This window comes from Marmota monax, unplaced genomic scaffold (genome assembly GCF_021218885.2).
Source record: "Marmota monax isolate L192 unplaced genomic scaffold, Marmota_monax_Labrador192_F-V1.1 WCK01_AAM20220418_F8-fsc00021, whole genome shotgun sequence".
Lineage (NCBI taxonomy): Eukaryota > Metazoa > Chordata > Mammalia > Rodentia > Sciuridae > Marmota > Marmota monax.
Genome location: NW_026695228.1, coordinates 20,556,272 through 20,576,053, shown reverse-complemented (window position 1 = coordinate 20,576,053; position 19,782 = coordinate 20,556,272). Strand labels below are relative to the sequence as shown.

At 56.9% G+C, this 19,782-nt stretch overlaps 1 protein-coding gene and 1 long non-coding RNA gene across 2 annotated transcripts; both read right to left on the bottom strand.

Annotated features, from left to right (window-relative positions):
- Window positions 1-9,049: 9,049 nt before the first annotated feature.
- On the bottom strand, window positions 9,050-10,862 carry Jund (JunD proto-oncogene, AP-1 transcription factor subunit). Its single transcript, XM_046437120.2, has one exon. It carries the CDS (start codon window positions 10,757-10,759, stop codon window positions 9,719-9,721), a length of 1,041 nt encoding a protein of 346 aa, XP_046293076.1. The 5' UTR covers window positions 10,760-10,862; the 3' UTR covers window positions 9,050-9,718.
- Window positions 10,863-13,695: 2,833 nt separating this feature from the next.
- On the bottom strand, window positions 13,696-17,225 carry LOC124087933 (uncharacterized). The gene is made up of 2 exons (XR_006850228.2): window positions 16,334-17,225; window positions 13,696-15,107 (listed from the first exon to the last, which is right to left on the bottom strand). It is a non-coding gene; the product is annotated as an uncharacterized LOC124087933 (long non-coding RNA).
- Between the last annotated feature and the right edge of the window lie 2,557 nt (window positions 17,226-19,782).

The following is a 19,782-nucleotide window of genomic DNA, read 5'->3' as shown; positions in this document are numbered from 1 at the left end:
GAATGGGTGGGTGGATGGATGGATGGACGGACAGATGGACAGATGGATGGGTGAACAGATGGATGGATGGACAGAAAGATGGACAGATGGGTGGATGAATAGGTGGATGGATGGACAGACAGAAAAATGAACAGATGGGTGGATGGATGGACAGATGGATGAACAGATGGATGGATGGATGGATGGACAGATGGATGATGGATGGATGAACAGAAAGATGGACAGATGAGTGGACAAATGGACAGACAGATGAACAGATGGATGGATGGATGGATGGATGGACAGATGGATGGATGGATAGACAGAAAGATGGACAGATGGGTGGGTGGATGGATGGATGGATGGGTAGATGGACAGGTGGATGGATGGGTGGATGGATAGGTAGATAGATAGATGGATAGATGGGTGGATGGATGGGTGGATGGATGGCCAGACAGATAGATGGACAGATGAATGGCAAATGGGCGGGTGGGTGGGTGGATGGTTAGATGGAGGATGAACGGAAAGACAGATGGATAGATGGATGATGGTTGGATGCTTAGATGCATGGACAGACGTGTAGATAGAAGAATGAACAGATGGATTCATGGATGGATGGACGGGTGGATGGGTGGATGGATGGATGATTAGGTAGATGGGCAGCTGAGTAGATGGGTAAAGGGATGAATGGGATGGATGAGTGCGTGGCTGGTGGGTGGCTGGACCAACTTCAGGTGGGAGGAGGAGCAGAAGGCAGACTGAGAGGATGACTGTGGCCTTCAGAAGTAACTTGGGACCTGTGAGTAACTGTGAGATCCCATCTCAAAAAAGAAAAAAAGAAAAAAAGAATCTGCCCGATTGGGAGCAGGGTACACGGCTCCGTGACCAAGCACTTGCCTACCATGCTCGAGGCCCTGGGTTCCATCCCTCACACCAAAAAATAATACTAATAATAATCCTGGTGCCTATGGGTTTGTAATTTGCATTTTCCATTTAAGACCCTGTAGTGATGATTACCTCGCACAGAGTCGGGACCCTATCAGATAGTCCTCCCACACAAGCTGCAGCAGGACATACTTGTTTAGCAGAAAAGTATGTTGTTCCTCTGGCTGGATCAGCCAAAGCCCTTGCCCAGCCATCTCCTTACCTTGGAGGGTCATAGAGTTGGAGGAGGAGCAGGAGAAGAAGGTACAATCTCAGAAGCCAGCCTGTAAGAGGCGGCTGCCTTCAGCTCTTCATCACATGCACCGTGTAGCAACACTGCTCTTGGCTGGCTCTGTCCCCAAAACCAACACAAGAAGAAGTGTTAAAAGCAAAAAACACCGAATTCCTCAAAAAAAAAAAAAAGAGTCCACAGGAAGGAACATACTAGGAAATAGCAGGAATTCAGATATGAGTATAGGACGCCGTGTGGTCATCCCTCACTGTCGCTTAGAAGAAGGAAAAGTGAAGACAACCCAAGACTGAGAAGAAATAGAGTCCAGGATGGCTCCCGCCCCCAGACTCGGGACAAAACCGAGACCCGACACTGGCTACGCGATTGCTCTGCCAGCCTAGGCCCTGTTTGACAGTATCTTGGGCCAGGCGAGGTGGCCCACGTCTGTCATCCCAGAGGCTCGGGAGGCTGAGGCAGGAGGATCATGAGTTCAAAGCCAGCCTCAGCAACAGCGAGGCACTAAGCAACGCAGTGAGACCCTGTCTCTAAATAGGGCTGGGGATGTGGCTCAGTGGTCAGGTGACACTGAGTTCAACCCCTGGTACAAAAAACAAAAACAAAAAAACAGTATCTTGAAGGCAACCCAGAAATTCAACCTTATGAATTATTAAGAGTAACAACGTAGGCAACAGAGCAAGACCCTATCTCAGCAGAAAAAAAGGGTCCACATGACAATCCAGGATCTTCATAAACAAGTCATAAAATTATTTTAAGGGCTGTTGAGGTAATAATCACTACACAGTCTTAAATGGAAAATGCAAATTACAAAATGATAGGCACCATGATTTTTTGTGTGTGTGTGTGTGAGTGTGTGTTAGGGATGGAACTCAGGGCCTCAAGCATGGTAGGCAAGTGCTCGGCCACTGAGCTGTATACCCTACTCCCAATCAGGCAGATTCTTTTTTTTTTTTATTATTTTTTGATACCAGGGATTGAACTCAGGGGCACTCGACCACTGAGCCACATCCCCAGCCCTGTTTTGTATTTTATTTAGAGACAGGGTCTCACTGAGTGGCTTAGTATCTTATCATTGCTGAGGCTGGCCTTGAACTTGCAATCTTCCTGCCTCAGCCTTCAAGATGCTGGGGATTATAGGTGTGCCACTGTGCCTGGCTCATAGGCATTTTTTTTTTTTTTTGGTGGTGCTGGGGATTGAACCCAGGGCCCTGTGCATGCACGGCAAGCACTCTACCAACTGAGCGACATCCGAGTCCATCGGCAGATTTTTGGGAGTTTCTCCTGTTTTTAGGAGCTTAGCCTACGGGAACACCGATTGGTTCCTCACAGAAAGGTTTTTAAAAAGTCTGATGAAAAGCCCTCCATCTGGGTGGGAGTGTAGGTCAGTGGCAGGGCGCTTGCCTGGCATGCGCAAGGCCCTGGGTTCCATCCCCAGCACTGCCCAAGCCTCGTGCAGCGGGGCACACCTGAAGTCCCATTGACTTGGGACACTGAAACAGGGGGATCGCTTGAGCCCAGGAGTTTGAGACCAGCCGGAGCAACCCAGCCAAAACCCATCTCAAAAATATACACATAAAATAAAATAAACCAGGGGCTGGGGCCGTGGCTCAGCGGTAGAGCGCTTGCCTTGCACGTGCGAGGCCCCTGGGTTGGATCCTCAGCACCACATAAAAATAAAGAAATAAAATAAAGGTATCGTGTCCAACTACAACTAAAAAATAAATATAAAATAAAATAAACCACCAAGATCACGACAGGACCTTTGAACCACACGTGGGCGGGGCAGTTTCTAAGCAGCCCAGGTAGGAATAACAGAACCAAACTGAGATCAGAGCTGCCCTCCAAGAAACAGCTTGAGGGCTGGGGACAGAGCTCAGCTGGTATAGTGCTCTCCTCATATGCAAAGGCCCTGGGTTCAACCCCAGCACCACAAAAATAGAAAGAAAGGAAGGAAGAAGTGTAAACCAAGGTGCTGAAAATTCAGGGATCAGTTAAGGATTGGAGAACAACTCTTCTAATTACAGCTGTACCTGTCTCCACAGGCCCCTGTGGACAGCTAGATCCACGCACACTTATGTCCCATCTATAAAACTGTGTAGGATTTGAGGGAACCTATGCAGTCTTCTCTGAATCTTCTCTAGATGACTGAGAATATCTAATACAACAGAAATGCTATATAAATAGTCGTTATACTGTATTGTTGAGAGAATAAGGACCAAAAAATTCACTGACATATTCAGTATACGTTTAAATACATTCAATCAGCAGTTGGTTCATGCTAAATTAAAAAACAGGCTTACAGCCAGGCACGGTGGCGCACGCCTGTAATCCCAGTGGCTCAGGAGGCTGAGGCAGGAGGATCTCGAGTTCAAAGCCAGCCTCAGCAAAAGCAAGGCCCTAAGTGACTCAGTGAGACCCTGTCTCTAAATAAAATACGAAATAGGGCTGGGAAGGTGGCTCATGGTCAAGGGCCCCTGAGTTCAATCCCTGGTACCAAAAAAAAAAAAAAAAAAGGCTCGTAATGAGTGAAGAGATGGAGATTCTGAAATTGAATAAAAGACAATATCTGAAAAATTTAAAATTCACTTGTAGGCGAAACGGTCACAGAGGAAAAGGGCCATAAACCAGGCCTCAGGGACCTGTGAACAATATCAAAAGGCCTGATACACGTATAATTTGAGACCCAGAATAAAAGGGGGAACATAAAAATAGCTGAATAAATAGGCTGATGCTGTAGTTCAGTAGTAGGGGTAGAGGACCTGCCAATCACGCATGAGGCTCTGGACTCAATCCCCAGTACCAAAAACAAACACGCAACAACAACAACAACAATAACAACAAAACCCCCGTCACACTGGGTGTCGTGGTGCACACTGCTTGGGAGGTTGAAGCAGGAGGATGGCGAGTTCCAAGCCAGCCTCAGCAACAGCGAGGCCCTAAGCAACTCAGTGAGACCCTGTCTCTAAATAAAATACAAAACAGGGCTGGGGATGTGGCTCAGTGGCCAAGAGCCCCTGAGTTCAATCATCAGTATCAAAAAAAAAAAAAAAGTCAAGACATGGATAATGGGGCTGGGGCTGGGGCTCAGCGGTAGAGCGCTCGCCTCGCACGTGCGAGACCCTGGGTTCGATCCTCAGAACCACATACAAAAATAAACAAGTGAAATAAAGGTGTTGTGTCTAACTACAACCAAAAAATTAAAAAAAAAAAAAAAGACATAGATAATCCGAGACACTGTCAACCACTCAGGCTTAACTGATATTTCCACACTGAGAAATGGAGGCTCAGAGAGGTAAGGTCACCGGCCTGTGGGGGGTCCCCAGAAGAACTGAGTCTTCAAGTCTAGACTGTCCTGTCAGCAGTGTTGGTTGGACAGAACACAGTCCCCAGCTCTTTGCCTAGGAAGGCGAACCCTGCCCCCTGAGGCCCTTGTGACCCACCTGGCCTCAGCACAAAGCAGCCTGGGGTAGGAAGTGGCTCTCAGACTCTGCTCTAGAACCCAAGCAGCCCCTCCACAGGTCTCACTTGCCCCTCCACAGGTCTCCCTTGCCCCTCCACAGGTCTCACCCTCCGGTGCAGGGTGATCAGAAGACCCCCCCCCCCCCCCCCCATGTTGGGAGGGGCCGGTAATGGAATCACAATAAGCTATTGTGCTTGAAGCTGCTGGGTTTAAGACCCCACTGCAAAGGGAAGGCAGGGCCCAGATGCTGGGAACTCGGGGTGTGGGGTAGAAACTGGCACAAGGAACAGGTTTGGGGCATCGCCATCTCTCTGCTCTCCTGGCTCCCCTGGAGTTGGCCCGATGGTGGCTGCATTTCGGAGAGAAACTGAAGGCCACCTGGCATCTTGCTTCTTCTCTTTTTTTTTTGGTGGGGCTGGGGACGGAACCCAGGGCCTTGTGCATGTGAGGCAAGCTCTCTACCTGCTGAGCTATGTCCCCAGCCCCTATCTTGCTTCTTTCTGTTGTGACTTTTCTCCCACTAGACTAGGGGCTGCTTAGGGTGGGGACAGCTGTTTTAAGTTTTGCCGTATTTAACAGCATCCCATAGAAGAGTGCATACAGTAGGTGCTCACGAGATGCTTTATGAATGACTCAATGAATGGGTGGATGGGCGGGTGGCTGGGTGAATGAGGGCAGCCCAAGCTGTAGAACTTGAAAACAGCTGTCCCAGAATCCCACGGGGTCCATTCTAGGGTCAGAGGTTTCCTGAACCTCGTGACCAACCAATGAGTGACCAGATGAGAGGGAGAGAGACAGGACGGCGCGGGCAAGGAACGGGGTCCCCCAGGACACAGATGCTGAGTCTGGTTCAGCAATATGGAGTAAACCCCTCTGAGCCTCCGTCCCCCCATCTGTAAGTGAACTCAGACCACCGTCCCTCGGACCCCAGGGACACAGGAGGCTCTTCAGGATGCGCCCCCCAGGCAGATGAAGCCACCGTCAAGGCTTTGGGGTTGCCAAGTGGCCAACCTACCACTCAAGAGAAGCCCAGAGCAGGCTGGGGTAGGAGGCACTGGGGCTAGCCTAGCGGAGGACAGCAGGGTCCCCTGTGTACCCCCCACAAAGCCCCTCTCTCCAGCCCCACTCACGTGCCCCCGAAGCTGAACCCACCAGCCCGAATGGCCAGCCTTGGGACCCTGGTGCCATGGCAGCTTTGTGACTCACAGCCCAGTCCCAGCCAATCCCTACCAGCCCTTGCTGGGAGAGTTCTAGAAGGCAGAACCAGGTTGGGGGGCAGGATGTGGGCCAGGGCTAAAGGTCATGGTGGTTGCTACCTATCACTTACTCCTCCTGGGGAGAAAGTCAAGGCTCTGAGCACAGAGGGGACCCCAGAAATCTCCCCTATCCATGTATCCAGAGGCAGATTCAGTCTTTTGGCCCTTGGGCATTTGCTGAGCACCTACTGTATGCTGAAAACAGCCCCTTGCTTTAGGGATATAAAAACAACTCAAATAATTTGGGGGTTTAAAACCATTAGGTTGGAGCCAGGTGCATGTCCATAATCCCAGCAACTCGGGAGCCTGAGGCAGGAGGAGCTCAAGTTTGAGATTTAGCAACAACCCTGTCTCAAAACTAAAAAAAAATAAAATAAAAAGGGCTGGGGATGTGGCTCAGTGGTAAAGTGCCCCTAGGTTAAATCCCTGGTACCAAAACAAAACTGCTAGGTAGGGGGAACCCCTAGGGGGACCCCTCTTCCCCACAGGAGCGCTTTCTCTTTTCTTCTCATTTGAATAAGTCCCATTCTTTTTGCTCACCAAAAAACAAAACAAAAAGAAAACTGTTAGGTAGAAATCAAACAGGATGGGATGGGCCAGTCAGGAACCTGAGCTGGAAAAGAGAAGGAACTTGGAAAGAACCTGGGGAGAGTTGGGCAAAGGGTGTCCCAGGTGGAGGGCACAGCCTGAGCAAAGGCCCTGAGGCTGGAAGGAGCTGGGCAATGACTAGGGGCCCTGGAGAAGGCTGGTGTGGCTGGAGGAAGAGGGGGTGAGAGATCTGCAGGAGCTGGATAGGACACACGAGATTTGGGGGGGCAGAGTGTCAAAAGAAGTACAAGAGCTTGAGTTTTATTGAGAAGGCACCAGGGAGCCAGGGGAGGGTTCAGAGCTAGGGAGGAATGAGTTCTGACCTACAGTCTAGAATGCTTGGCTGGCAGCTGGGCCTAGCTCCAAGTCTGAGGGCTCCTTTGGGTGCAGCCAAACCTGAGTCTTCTTGGGATTCCCGTAGAGCAAAAGTGGGCACCAACCCTGAGCTGCAGCCCTGGTGGGGGAAGTGAGGCCAATGCCTTGGGTCACCTCCCGGGGCTGGGCCAAGGCCCAGGGTGAGTCACAGCTGGCCAGGCCAAGGCTGACACACACCTTGGCTTCAGAACAGCAGGCAACAGCCAAAGCCACACAGCCTGGCCTCCCTTAGGAGCCATGGGGTGGGGGGGCACCAAAGCAAAGGCCGGGAGGGGTGCCCAGCCTCGCCCCCTCAGACCCTCTCCCAAGTCTTCTCCACACTGTGGCTGTAACTTGGAGCAAAATAAGGGACTTGGCAGCTGGACAGGATTTAGCATCCTTCATCTGTTTCAGCAGTGACAGGAGACCCTACGTGTGCCCAAGAAACACAGCCTTGAGTAGTCAGGACAGTGATGGCGGAACACGGGCCCCTTAGGAGCTAGTAGGGCGGGCGCTGGCCCAGCCAAGGGGTCGGAAGCTGGGAGGCAGAGTGGCTGGGGAAGACCCCAGACAGGCAGCCCGGCAGAGGCCCTGAGGGCAGAGGAAAGGACACTGATAGTTTGGGTGGAAGGTCCCTGGGGGGGGGGGACACCGACTCCTGCAGGGATTAGGGTGGTCAAGGATTTTTTTGCCCCCAAAGTTTTCAAGTTGGGGGCCAGGTCTGGGGTTTTGATAAGCACCCCACAACAAAACAAGCCTGCAGGGCTGGGGTGGAAGGCCACCGGGCAAGCAGGGACCCCGGCCTGAGCCACCACTGCAAGCAAGAGAGAGAAAAGTCCCTCACGCCAGGCAAGGCTCGAGCTTGCTGGCATCCTCTTCAGACCACCACTGGTACGCACCCAGGCCGGGGGTGCAGAGTCCCAGAAGTCCCCAAACCTCCTTGGGCCTCCCCTTCCCTAGAAGTTGGGGCTGCAAGGGTCCTCTTTACTGCCATTGTCCACTGCTCCCCAAGCACCTGGCTTGCCCACCTGGGAGATGCACTTGGAACACACCCATCTCACAGCAGAAATGTGAGGGCAGGGACAGGACTGAGGCCACCCAACTGTGTACCTAAGTCAGCACTTGGTCTCTCAAAGAGTGACACTCCATCCCCCCAAATCTCTTGTGTCGACAGGCACCCCCACTTCAGCATCAATGAGCACCCTCATCTTGAAACATCTGCCTGACCTTGGCACAAGGCAAGGTCACGTGGTTAAAAACAGCCCTGAACAGTTCCTGAAGCCTTGCAAAATGGGGGAGAGGGGGGACAGGGTCGGGACCTGGAGTCAGTAAGGGCCCTACTCTTGATGGCCAAAGGCCCTTCTTTGTACTCGATTCATCTAAAATGGGCAAAATGACCTTCCCCAGCAGGTCTGGCTGGGTACACCTGCACCAACTCCACCTGGCTCCAGTCATAAGCCCAAGGCGCAGGGTTTTAAGATCAAAGGCCAAAACTGGCAGGGGAAGTGGGCAGCCTGGGTTCAAGTCTCTGGAGGTGGAGCCCAGGGTCCAAATGACCCTGCACAGTCCTCTACACACTGTGATGTGGCCACTTGTTCAACTTCTCTGAACCTTAAGTTCCCTCAAAATGAGAATACAATGTTGGGAGGTCATGTTTAGGGGAAATATTTGCCAACTCCTGGCTTTTAAGTCCATGTGACCACACCTCTAGGTCAGTGCCGCTCCGACCACCTTCTTCCTGGTATGGAGCCCTCAGAGCTCCCTGCCCCGCCCCTTCCAACAAGGAATGATCAACGTCTACCCTGAGCACCAACCGCGAGCCCAGCACTGCTGTGCAGCTGAACTCTCATAAGCCTCACATTTTCAGGGACCAAGATCTTCAATTGTTCTACCCATTTCACAGACAGGGAAAGAGGCCCACAAGGTTATACATCTGTTTCCTCCTCCCATCTTGGACCGGAAAGATCCACCACCCAAGCTTTCCTCTCCATAAGGCAAAGGACCTGACCAAACACGGGTCAGAAAAGCTGGATGTTCCCTCCCTAACCTGACATCTGCCTGCCCCACTGCGCCTAGGTGGCGCTAGCTGCGCGCCAGATGTGCAGGCCCCTCCCAGACGCCCACTCCCCGCGCCCTCCCACTAGGGGAGGAGCCAGGAGGTGGGGGGTAGGGGAGCAGGCCAGGCTCCGCCCAGCCCCTCAGGCCCCGGCGGGGGAAGAAGGAGGCGGACAGCGGAGCTGGCGTAACGAGACTTTACTGAAAACAGAAAACCGGGCGAACGAAGGATTACAAACAGGAATGTGGACTCGTAGCAAAACAAAAACAAAAGAACAAAAAGGGCACGGGGGTGTCGGAAGGACAGAAGAGGGTAGCGAGAGCGAGGAAAATGAGTAGTATTTTTTTCTTCTTCCCATTTCTTTAAAAAACCAACACAAGGAAACACACACGCACACACAACCGTTTGTTCCCGAGTAGAAACATAAATAGGGCAGAATCGAACACTCTGTTCTTCTCTCTTCCAAAGGCAAAAAAAAAAAAAAAAAAGTAAAAGAAAAGGCAGGCTGGAGGCTGCGCCCCACAGAGCCCCCTTCCGCAGCGCTGTGTACGAAGGGGCTGCCGGGGCGCGGGTTTGTGCAACACGGGGCGGCCGCGCGGGGAACAGAGGCAGCTCGAGGGGGGGGTCATGCGCTCGCCCCCCCAAGGAGCAGGGGGTCCAGCTTGTCGAAGTCCAGGGCGCCCTCTCCGAGTTCTGGGCACCCCCCGGGACAGCGTCCTCTCCAAATCCTGGGCACCCTGGGGTAGGGGGGTCGCCGGGGCCGCACCCTCTCCAAGTCCGGGGCGCCCACGCCCCCCCCCGCGAGCCCGTCCCTCAAGGAGGGGGGCCGCGCATGCGCCCCGTGCACGGGCTCAGTACGCGGGCACCTGGTGCTGGGGCAGCAGCTGGCAGCCGCTGTTGACGTGGCTGAGGACTTTCTGCTTGAGCTGCGCCACCTGCTCGCGCAGCAGGCTCGCGGTGGACGCCAGCTCCGTGTTCTGGCTCTTGAGCGTCTTCACTTTCTCCTCCAGGCGCGAAATGCGCTCCAGCTTGCGCTTGCGGCACTTGGAGGCTGCGATGCGGTTGCGCAGCCGCTTGCGCTCCGCCTTGATGCGCTCCTGCGTGTCCATGTCGATGGGCGACAGCGGCGGGCTCTCGCCGAAGCTTGGCACGTCGGGCACCGTCTGTGGCTCGTCCTTGAGCGCGGCCAGGCGCGGCGGCCCCAGTGCGCCGGGGGGCGGCGGCGGTGGGAAGGGAACGGGCTCGGCGGCGAAGGCGACCGTCGCAGCGCCCCCGGCACCCCCGGCGCCACCCGCGTAGCTGCTCAGGTTCGCGTAGACGGGTGCCTCCGGCGCGGCAGCGGCCGGGGCCAGCTCGCCGGGGGGTGCGGCGCCCGATGCCGTGCCAGAGGGTCCTCCTGCGGCGGCCGCAGCAGCGGCGGCCGCACCCGCGCCAAGCTGGTTCTGCTTGTGCAAATCCTCCAAGGCCTTGACAAAGCCCTCGGCGAACTCCTGCTCCTCGCTGGCCGCCACCTTGGGGTAGAGGAACTGCGTGCTCGTCGGCGTGGTGGTGACCAGCCCGTTGGACTGGATGATGAGGCGCTCGAGCTCAGGAGAGGCGAGCTTGAGCAGCCCCAGGTCGGGCGACGATAGCAAGCCGTCGGGGGGCGCCGCGCTGGGGGCGCCGTCTGCGCGTAGGGGGGCCGGAGGTGGCGCCGCCGCCGGCTTGAGCGCCGCCGCCACCTGCTCGCTCAGGCTCAGCGTCAGCGCGTCCTTCTTCATCATGCTGCCGGCCGCCGCCGTCGGGGGCGCCCCGGGGAACAAGCGGCCCGGGGACGCGAAGTTGCCGCCGCTGCCACTGGCGCCGCCGCCCAGGCCGCTCAGCGCCTCATCGCCGTAGAAGGGTGTTTCCATCCTCCGCCTCCCCCGCCGCGCCGGCCCGGGGGGGAGTGGCCGCGGCCTCCCGGGGGGCCCGCGCCCCCCCGTCCGCTCGGCCCTGCGCCCGCCCCGGCCGAGGCCGCTGCGCCCGGCCCTCCGCTGGCGGCGGCTCCTGCGCCGCGCCGTTTGGGCGCCCCCTTATAGCCTCGGCCCGGCGCGATGAGCTCACCGCCCCTGCTCACCATTGGGTACGGGTGACGTCGCTCATTTGCATTAAGGGGCGGGGTCAAGGTGTCTGCACCACCCCGGCCGCCGTTGTCCCGGCGACGCGCGGTAAACGGCACAACAGCGCGCTGCCTTGTGGGTTGACGTCATGGGGGCGGGCCGCACGCTCAGGCCCGGTCACCCCGCCCCGGGAGCCCTGTGTACGACCGATGCCCCCAGCGCCGCCTCCCGCCAAGGCACGTCCCGGGTGGCGTGATGGGCCAGGCCAGCAGACACCAGCCCGCCGGGGCCCCCGCCCTCTCCGAGGCCCCGCCCCGCGTCCGCGCGTGGGGCCCCCGCCGGGCGGAGGCGGGGGTGGTACCGGCCTCCTGGGACAGGAGGGGGATGGGATCCCGGGTGGATAAATAAGTCCTTGGCGCCTCCAGCTCACTGCGCCCACGGCCTTTCCTTCTTTCTGGAGAGGTTTAGAGCGGGCTAGGGGCTCACTGCGGGTAGGGGCAGGTCCTTTTCTTCATTCCTTCCACACCGGCTGTCCCCCCCCACCCCCCGGAAAGATGGGGAAGGGAAGAGGAGGGTAGCCAGAAGTTTCTGGAAGTGCTTCCGACCTTATTTATTTATTTTTTCCACTTCGTGGAATCAATAGATAAGTTGGACTTCTTGTCTCTACAGGTGGCAAACTGAGGCTCAGCAAGGTGGGAGTGACCTGCCAGCCCAGAGGTAGTTAGGAATCATGGCAGGGCCTGGGCTGTGACCCCGTCCGGAGTGTTTCTCCTTCAGCAGAGTCCTGGAACCTGGGAGTCCACGGGCACCAGGGCTCCTGCTTCCCTCAGCCGCCCACGTTTTTAACCTTGGAGTCTGCAGGGCCTGATGTGGGTCCTTGGGCAGGTTTCCCGACTCCAGAGGCTGAGCTGATGAGGCAGGAATCCCAGCTAGTAATTATTACCTGCTTATTAGTAGATCATGGCTGTTAGGGCTTAATGGGCCACCATTAAGGCTCCCTGGGAAAGGGCTGTAGGGGAGGTGGGAAGGACGGCCCCACCTATGCTCCAGATATCCTGGAAACATCTGGATCTGACAAACTTGCCCTTCACACAGTCCCTCAGCCCCTCCAGCCCTCTCAGCCCTCTCCGTATCTCCCAGTTGCAGTGCCCAGCTCCTTCCCACCTCAGGTCCTTTACAAACTGCTGTGGCCTCTCCCTGGTCACACCCCTCCCACCCCTCCTCCTGCAAATGTGTGTCCTCAGGGAATCCCCCCCCCCTTTATTCCCATTATAGCCTTGGAATCATCCAGAATGACTGAGATGGGCCAGACATCCCCTCCAAGACCTCTCAGATAGGATTGCTGTGCTTCCCCGAACCTCCCCCAGAGGCTGTGACCCCCAGTGGAAGGAGACCCAGCCCCTGCCCCTGGCCTCCAGACATCCCTGTCCTGGGGCCTCAGTCTGAGCTATGGTAGTGGGACTAGATTGAAAGAGATGGGTGGTGTTTCTCTAAGAGTCTGGATTGAGTAGGAGGCCAAGGAGGTGTAGTCCTGACCTTGGCAGGTGGGGGGATGAACTGTGGGCCAAGCCAGCCTGGGCCAAGTGACCTTTCTCAAGGCAAGTAGGCCTTCAGAGGCCAAAGTGTTGTCTTGGTGAGCCTCGGTTCCAGCCTTAAGAAAAAGGAGTGAATAAGCTTACTTACCACATGGACTGTTTTATAGGGAGGATTTGAAAAAAAAGTAAGGATTCAATAACTGTTTTGCTTCATTATTACTTGGCCAAACTGAACTGCAGTCATTTGGGTCTGTGTTCTCTTAGCTTGGACTGCCTTTACATAGCTTCTTGGCAAACTCCTTCCTACTCATCCTTCAAAACCTGCCTCCACTGCTTCCTCTCAAGAAGCCTTTCCTAATCATGCCTCCTAGGAGTCCCCTTAGACTCCAAGGTTGGCTAAACCCGTCCTCTATCTGCAGCAAACCTTGCTCTCCCAGACAGGGAGAGGGGAGGTCGTGGCCTCAGTATAGAGAACTGCCCTGGGCAGCCAGCCTGTCTATCCCCCTTCTGTGGGTTCCTCTGCCTGAGTTGCTGTTCCCTCTGCCCAATCCCCTTCCCTGCCCTCTTCTTCCTCCCAGCTAGGGAGCCCTCCAAGATATTCCATTCTCATCCCTCCATTTGTCCCAAACTTGATCCCATAAAGTTGATTGAGGAACAGCTATCTTGTCCAGCTTTAGTCCTCCCAGACTGGGGGTCCCTCAGAGACAGGGATTTCCTGAGACAAGGTGGGAGTGTGCTTAATCCATGCAGTGAACTAGGGATAACTCACTTATTCCACATGCACTGGCTTGGACACACATTGAGACAAACCTCCATACCCTCCCCACACTCAGACTAACAGGAATATAATTGCAGCCTTTGGGAGAATAAATGGTGGCCTCATTGGTAAAGCAGAGGATGTCTTAGAGTGTGTTAGTGTGTGAGGGGCACCCTAGAAGACGATGCTGAAAGAGAAGTTGGAGCAAATAACCAAGTAATGGGGAATCAGTGTCCCAGGCAGTAGGTTCAGCAAGTGCAAAGGCCCGGGGCAAGGACCAGCATTTCGCCTTGATGGAGAGCTGGGGGGCAGCAAGACTGGATTAAATTGGCAGCCACAGAGCCAAAGTGGAAAAGAGGTGGTGAGGCCTTCACCAAACACCAAGTGGTATTTGTCCCAAAATCAGTGGGGTCCCAGATGAGGCTGGAGGAAGGGACATTAAGCAGGCTCAGCCCTGGAGTCCATATTTTTACTTTTATCTTCCCAGCAAGTTGTGAGAGATTTTAATCGGATTTCCCAGAGCAGTTGTCTGCGGAGGACTGGCGACCTGACCTGCCTGGGCTCCCCCAGCCAGGGCTGGAGAGGGACCTGGCCTTCCAGACACTGAATCTGATGTGCCCTCCCCCTTCTGTCTCGCCAGCCCAGGTTCTGACCTCTGCGCCGCCCAGTACTAAGACACTGACCTTCTGGTTTAGAGTGATCTGCCACTGGGCTGAATTTTCAGTCTTTACTCAACACCCAGAGACCTACCATCAACTTGATAAAACGGAAAATCCCCGGGAGAGGAAAGAATAGGAGTTAGAGGAGCAGAAGGGGGATGAGGCAAGGGGGCCTCCTGGGGGCGGGGCTTGCTGGGGATGGTCCCCCAGAGCTCAGGACCCTGCAGGGCCGGGACAGGGTAACTCTGCACTGAAAACAAACTGGCTAGTGGGGGCAGGGCTTGGGGGCGGAGAACAGTCCCCCAGGTGGCAGGATCCCGTGGGGTGGCTGGGGGAGGGGCCGCGGCCTGGGGCTGGGGGCGCGTCTGGCCTCGGCGCATTCCTGAGGATCAGGTTACCGCGGAGGGCTGCGGCTCCCCCCTCGCCACCGCCCCACTTCCGCCCTCCCCTGGAGCCGCAACCGCCGTCCTGTCCGTCCCTGTGCAGGTGTTTGACTAGCCCTATGGAGGGGACCCAGCTTCTGCCCTTTGGGTGGCACCGGCTCCTTCAGCCTCGGAAGACCATATTACAATAAGGCAGCGGGCGCAGCAGGCCCTTGGACATTGATTGGACCTGACACATCCCGCTTTGATGACAACAGAGTCCAGTTGTCCCTGAGACTGTGGTGTCCCCAGCCTCCTCAAAGGCTTCAAGGAGTGGCGCAGATCAGTGTTTGTGAAGGGACTGAAGGACTCCAGCCTTAGGTCTCTAGCACCTGGAGGAAAGAGCTCCTAGGAGCAGTGCCTGCGTTCCCCCAGCGTGCACTGAATGTGCACTTGCTGTATGCACCAGTGGGGTTAGGTCCTTTCACAGGTTCAGATGTTGGGGTCCAGCAGGTGTGTGTAGGTGTTGGTCAGAAGATCAGGAATCCACTGTTACTAGATCACCTTGAGGAGTCAGTTGGATTTGGGTTGGGGGCATCATGGTTGGCTCATTGGACAGTCCCTGGTGCGCCTGTGCTGGGCATGCTGGGCCCAGCTCTTCAGCCCCCAGCCCTCCTAGAGCTGAGCGGGGAGTTACAGGAAGTAATCATAGCCAAGGAGCACCCTTTAGGTCCATGTCACTCTCTACCCCCTTTTCTGTTTCTATTTCAATATATTTCAAAAGGGGATCTTCGTGTCACCGCCAGGAATGGAAAATCGTTTTCTCTTGCCATAAATAGAAGGAAACTGAAAAAAAAACAACAAATGATGAGCCCAGGCATTCTGTCCTCAGGGACACTTGGGCCGAGGCCTGGATGTCTGAGTGGCATTCAAGGAGGGAGGCCAGTCCAGGAAGGTGAGAATGCATAGCCAGAGGGGCCTGTTCAGTGGCCCCAGCACATGGGAGGTCCTCACAGTGTCTGACTAGTTGACACTGGAACTCAGGAGTTGAGGGAGCACTCTGGTGATCTACTACCGTGGGCCTGGCCTGCGTCACTGCGCAGGCTTCTATGGATGGCTCAGAGAGGTGCAGACCCCTTTCCAGCAGAGACTGAAGTGACAGGCTGCTGCCTCTGGGGACCTTGCCGGGCCTCTCTGGGGAGGATTCAGGTTAGTTTAGTAAAATGGAAGATCCCACCTCTGGTCTTGGGGCTGTCCCCACCCACATATCTGTGAGCCACTGAGTCCTTCCTAGGCAGCCTGCGGTTTGTGAATGAAGGAGGAGGTGACAGGACGGCACCGAGCAGCAGGAGTGAATGAAGCAACGGATGAGCAAGTGTATCCCTGCTGCCAAACTGGGAAACGTCTTCCAGACATTGTTCCCTTGGAGGGATGTTTGTCCCCAGCAGAGAAACTGAGGCTCTGAGCAAAGCATGCCTTCAATCTCTGGAGCGCAGAGGGATCCAGGTCCCCTCCACCCCCGCCCAGGGAAGACCAGGGATGCATCACAGCGGTGGCGTAGGAGCGGGAGAGCAGAAGGGGAAGATAGGATGGAAGGCTCTGGGACCCAGCTGGGGAGGACACTGAGGGAATCAAAACAGACAACAGGTCGCTTAAGAAGGGCCTCAAGGAAGGAGCAGATTTGCCATCCCTCAGCCCAAGCGCGTGGGGCATCTAGCGCCAGTCTTCTACCAAATCATAGGGTCATCATGGAGGGACCCCCGTCCCCGACCCAAGGCAGGTTCCCTGAACTCCCAGGCCGTCCCCACCTCCTCCCTCTCCCCGCCGCCGCCGCCGCTCCCCGGGAGGAAGTGGCGAGAATGCGGGGGAGGGCTCCTAGTCTCACTTCCCCTGGGGCAGGGCGGGGCCTGCGGGGGTCCTCTCCCCGGCTGCGAGACAGTCCCCGCCACCGCATGGGGTGGGGGCAGGGATCCGCCAGAGCTGGGGCCCGGGCTTTCTGCCCCTCTCTAGGTGACGTCCTTAAGTTCCCTGAACTTTGTTGGTTCTAATCTGAAAAATGGGAAGAAACTGACCTTGAAACAGCAAGTGGCTGAGGGGAGGACCCACCCCGGGCCCGGGAGATCCAGCCAGACGCGGTCACGCCCAGCCTCGGAGGGGTCAGGGCCCGGCGGGAGGGAGCGAAGTCACAGTAAACACGGGCTTGACCTGGGACTGGAGCCGCATTCCAGGCGAAGGGAACAGCCCGGGCTAAGGGCCTGTCTACCAGGTCCGCCCAGGACACTCCGACGTCGGGGCCCAGCCCGGACCCTCTCCGGGCAGGGAGCGGGTGGAGGGAGAAAGGACCCTGGGGGTCTCGTGTGGCAGCGGAAGAGTTAACCACTCTGGGCTGCCGGACCCCGCGGGGAGGGGGGCTGGTGGCGTCAGCGCGACGTCAGGGCTCGGCGAAGACGCGGACGTTTGGGCCTCGGGGCCGCAACCCACGCGGCGCCGGAGACCCACAGCGAGAGTCGGGGGAGTGTGTCCTCCAGCGCTGTCGTGCGCGCCACGCAGAGGGGAGCCCGAGGCACCAGGAGGGGCCCAGCTTGACTGGTACTCAAGCCCGGGCTGCAGGCCACCTGGTCCCCTCCGCCGCCTCATGTTCCCCCAGCTCCGGGGACTGGAGGAACGTGGGGGCGGGTACGTGGGTTTGGGGTTTGCTTTCCAGTGCGCAGACAAATCCCTGCAAAACCGCCCAAATAAACGTTTGCCCCCAGCTGCGTCCTGGCCAGTGGCCAGGCTGCGTGAGCCTCAGTTTCCCCAGAACAGCTGGGGGGACAAGTGACGCCAGCCGCCGGCGCTCCGCTGGGCCGCCGAGAGGGGATGGCAGAGAACCGAGTGGCAGAGGCTTAAGTGGGGGAAGCAGCCAGGCGAGACTCGAATCCAGGGTGGGTTCCAGGCTCCCGGCCTCCCCCCCCATCCCCTCCAGCGGCCTCCGCCCCGCCTCGCCCCTCCCCTCCCCCTCCCTCCCTTCCTCCCACCCTCCCTGCCTGGGCGGCTAATTAAATGCAGGGCTGGGGGGAGGGGACTGCGCGCAGTTAACCCCTTCCCGGGTTAACCCCTTTCCCGCCGGCGCCCTGGAGGGGACTCTGAGCAGGGGAGGGGACTGGCTTTGGGCCGCTGGAATTTCCCCTTCCCCCGCAGGGCGCCCTTCTGGCCCTCGGCCAAGACCTGGGAAAAATGGGCAGATGGGTGGAGGCCAAGGCCCCACCGAGCTCTGCAGGGCTGGGCTAGACCTGATGGGAGCCCCAGAGCACAGTGACAGCCGGATAGGACAGCTAGTTAGTGACCCGGGGAGATAAAGAGATAGGAAATGAAGGAGATGGAGGAGAGAGGGGGACTAGGAGGGAGGAAAATTATAGGAGCCAGAGAAAGAGAGGCCCGGAGTGCCGGGAGAAAGCAGGTGAGAGGGGACAAGGGCCGGAGAAGGCAGGGCCAGCGGGGGACAGGACTGGGAGGACTGGGGCTCAGGGGTGACCCAGCCTCTGCTTAGCATGTATGAGGCCCGAATTCAATCCCCAGACCAAGACACAAACAAAATGAGACACATGATCGTTTTTTAACCAGATCCATGTTTTGCGAAGGGACCACAGCCCTTGGCCGAGGACATGACACCACCCCTTAGCAAAAAGAGGTGACCATATAAATATTTCTCTATGGCCAAGGTAAAGGGACTTAGCCAGGGCAGCACGCCAGGGCTGGGGGGACTCGGTGACTCCAGATGATCAGTGGGAGGTGGAGGCCCCAGTGTGGCCTGGAGGCATCGGGCAGGTGCCCTGGAGGAGGAGGCCATGGAGGTGACTCCAGCCCTGGGGCTTGGCCGCCTGGCCTGATTTGATCCCTGATTGCTGGTGTCTGATGGGGTCTTGTGGCCCCAATGGAGGGTCAACCCTGCCCAGGGAGCTATCGGTCTCCCCAAGTCCTTGCCCTGTTCCTCCAGCTCTGGGTCATGTTGGAGGGGCCAGACACGGGCACATCACCACCTGGTTGCCCAATCCCGAGAGGGAGGGGATTCAGAGAGTCTTTGACGTCAGCAGAGAGGGTACCTGGAAGATACCAGAGGGAAGGGGCTGTGGAGCTGGAAGAGCTTGTGCAAAGGCCCTGGAGTAGGGATTTGGGGAGTGTTGGAGGATTATCAAGGAGGGGTCCTGAGTCAGTCGGGTGAGCAGCGATGAGAGGAGGTGGGGTCACAGGGGTACCCCAATCCTCTACAGCCGGTAGAGAGTAGTTCAAGTCCTTGCCATCCCAGGTGGAGCCCGTGGCGTCTCTCCCTGCCTCGGTTTCCCCATGAGCATCCATGCCCCAGAGGAGACGGGGGGCTCAGGTTTGGGGATAGCTGCGTTACCACCCCCCACCTCTCCATACCTACTGTGGCTCCTTACTGAGGCCCCTCTCCCCTTCGCCCCCCCAACTGTAGCCACTTCTTCATATCTAGTAAGCAGATCTTGTCCTCATCTGGGGACCCCACCCTGTCCAATCCCAGGAGATGGAGGGGCTGTGAAGGGGGTGGGAGGGCAGCATGTGGTCCCCAGGCTGCCGGGAACCGGGCCCAGAGCTCTAGGCCCGGAGCTCGCTCCCCCTGCCCCTGCCAGGAGGCGGCTGTGGTGGTGGCTGCAGTGAGGGGGTGTGCCCAGGAGCACCCTGCAGGCCGAGTTGCCATGGTGACACTGACTCAGCGGCAGAGGCAGTAGCAGCATCTGGTACCCGCCGGCCGCCCCTGCCTGGCCTGTGCGCAGCACCTGCTCTGCCCACCCCACAGCCTCCACCCAGATCTTATGAGGCTACAGCAGAGAGCTGGGCCCCTGAGGCTGGCTTTGCTGTCCCTCCACCCACCACCGCACAGGCCACTGCCCAGGCTCCTGCTGGACGGTGGGAAATGCAGCTTCTCAGGGCCATGACCTCGGCACCGAGTCTTCCTCCACCGTCCATTCATCTACCCACCTGCTCATCCATCCACCCACCCAGCCCATCCATTTCTCCATCCACATCCACTCATCTGTCCATCCCTCTGTTTACCCATTCATCCAACATCTATAGAGTGCCTACTGTATGCCCACACTGTTCTGGGTGCTGGGTGGTTGCCTGTGCTAGTGAAGTCAGAGTACCGCAGAGGGGTCTGGGGTGGGCTGCAAGACACAGCTGAAGCCTTCTTGGCCATTGGGGCCCAGATCTCAAGATGCTAAGTCCCCATCTCTTCCTTGGGCTCCCAGTCTCTCTCCCTCTCTCTCCCTGAGTCTCAGTCTCCCTGTTTCCCCACCTCAGAGTACATCTTAGACTCTTTCCCACAGCCTGCAGGCCCTATCTGTCCCTCTCCTCCCCTCTCCCCCCAACTTGACCTACTTCCAGCCACATCAGCTTCTGCCTACCTCAGGGCCTTTGCACGTCCCACTGCCTGGAAGATCTTTTGGTTCTTCACCTGGCATTTATGGTATTTCATTCTTGCTTTCCCTATTTTCTGTCTCTACTCCATCTTTAGAGTATAAAA

Bases quoted from the DNA above. Each gene is read 5' to 3' on its own strand.
- Jund (XM_046437120.2), bottom strand. From the start codon at position 10,759: ATGGAAACACCCTTCTACGGCGATGAGGCGCTGAGCGGCCTGGGCGGC.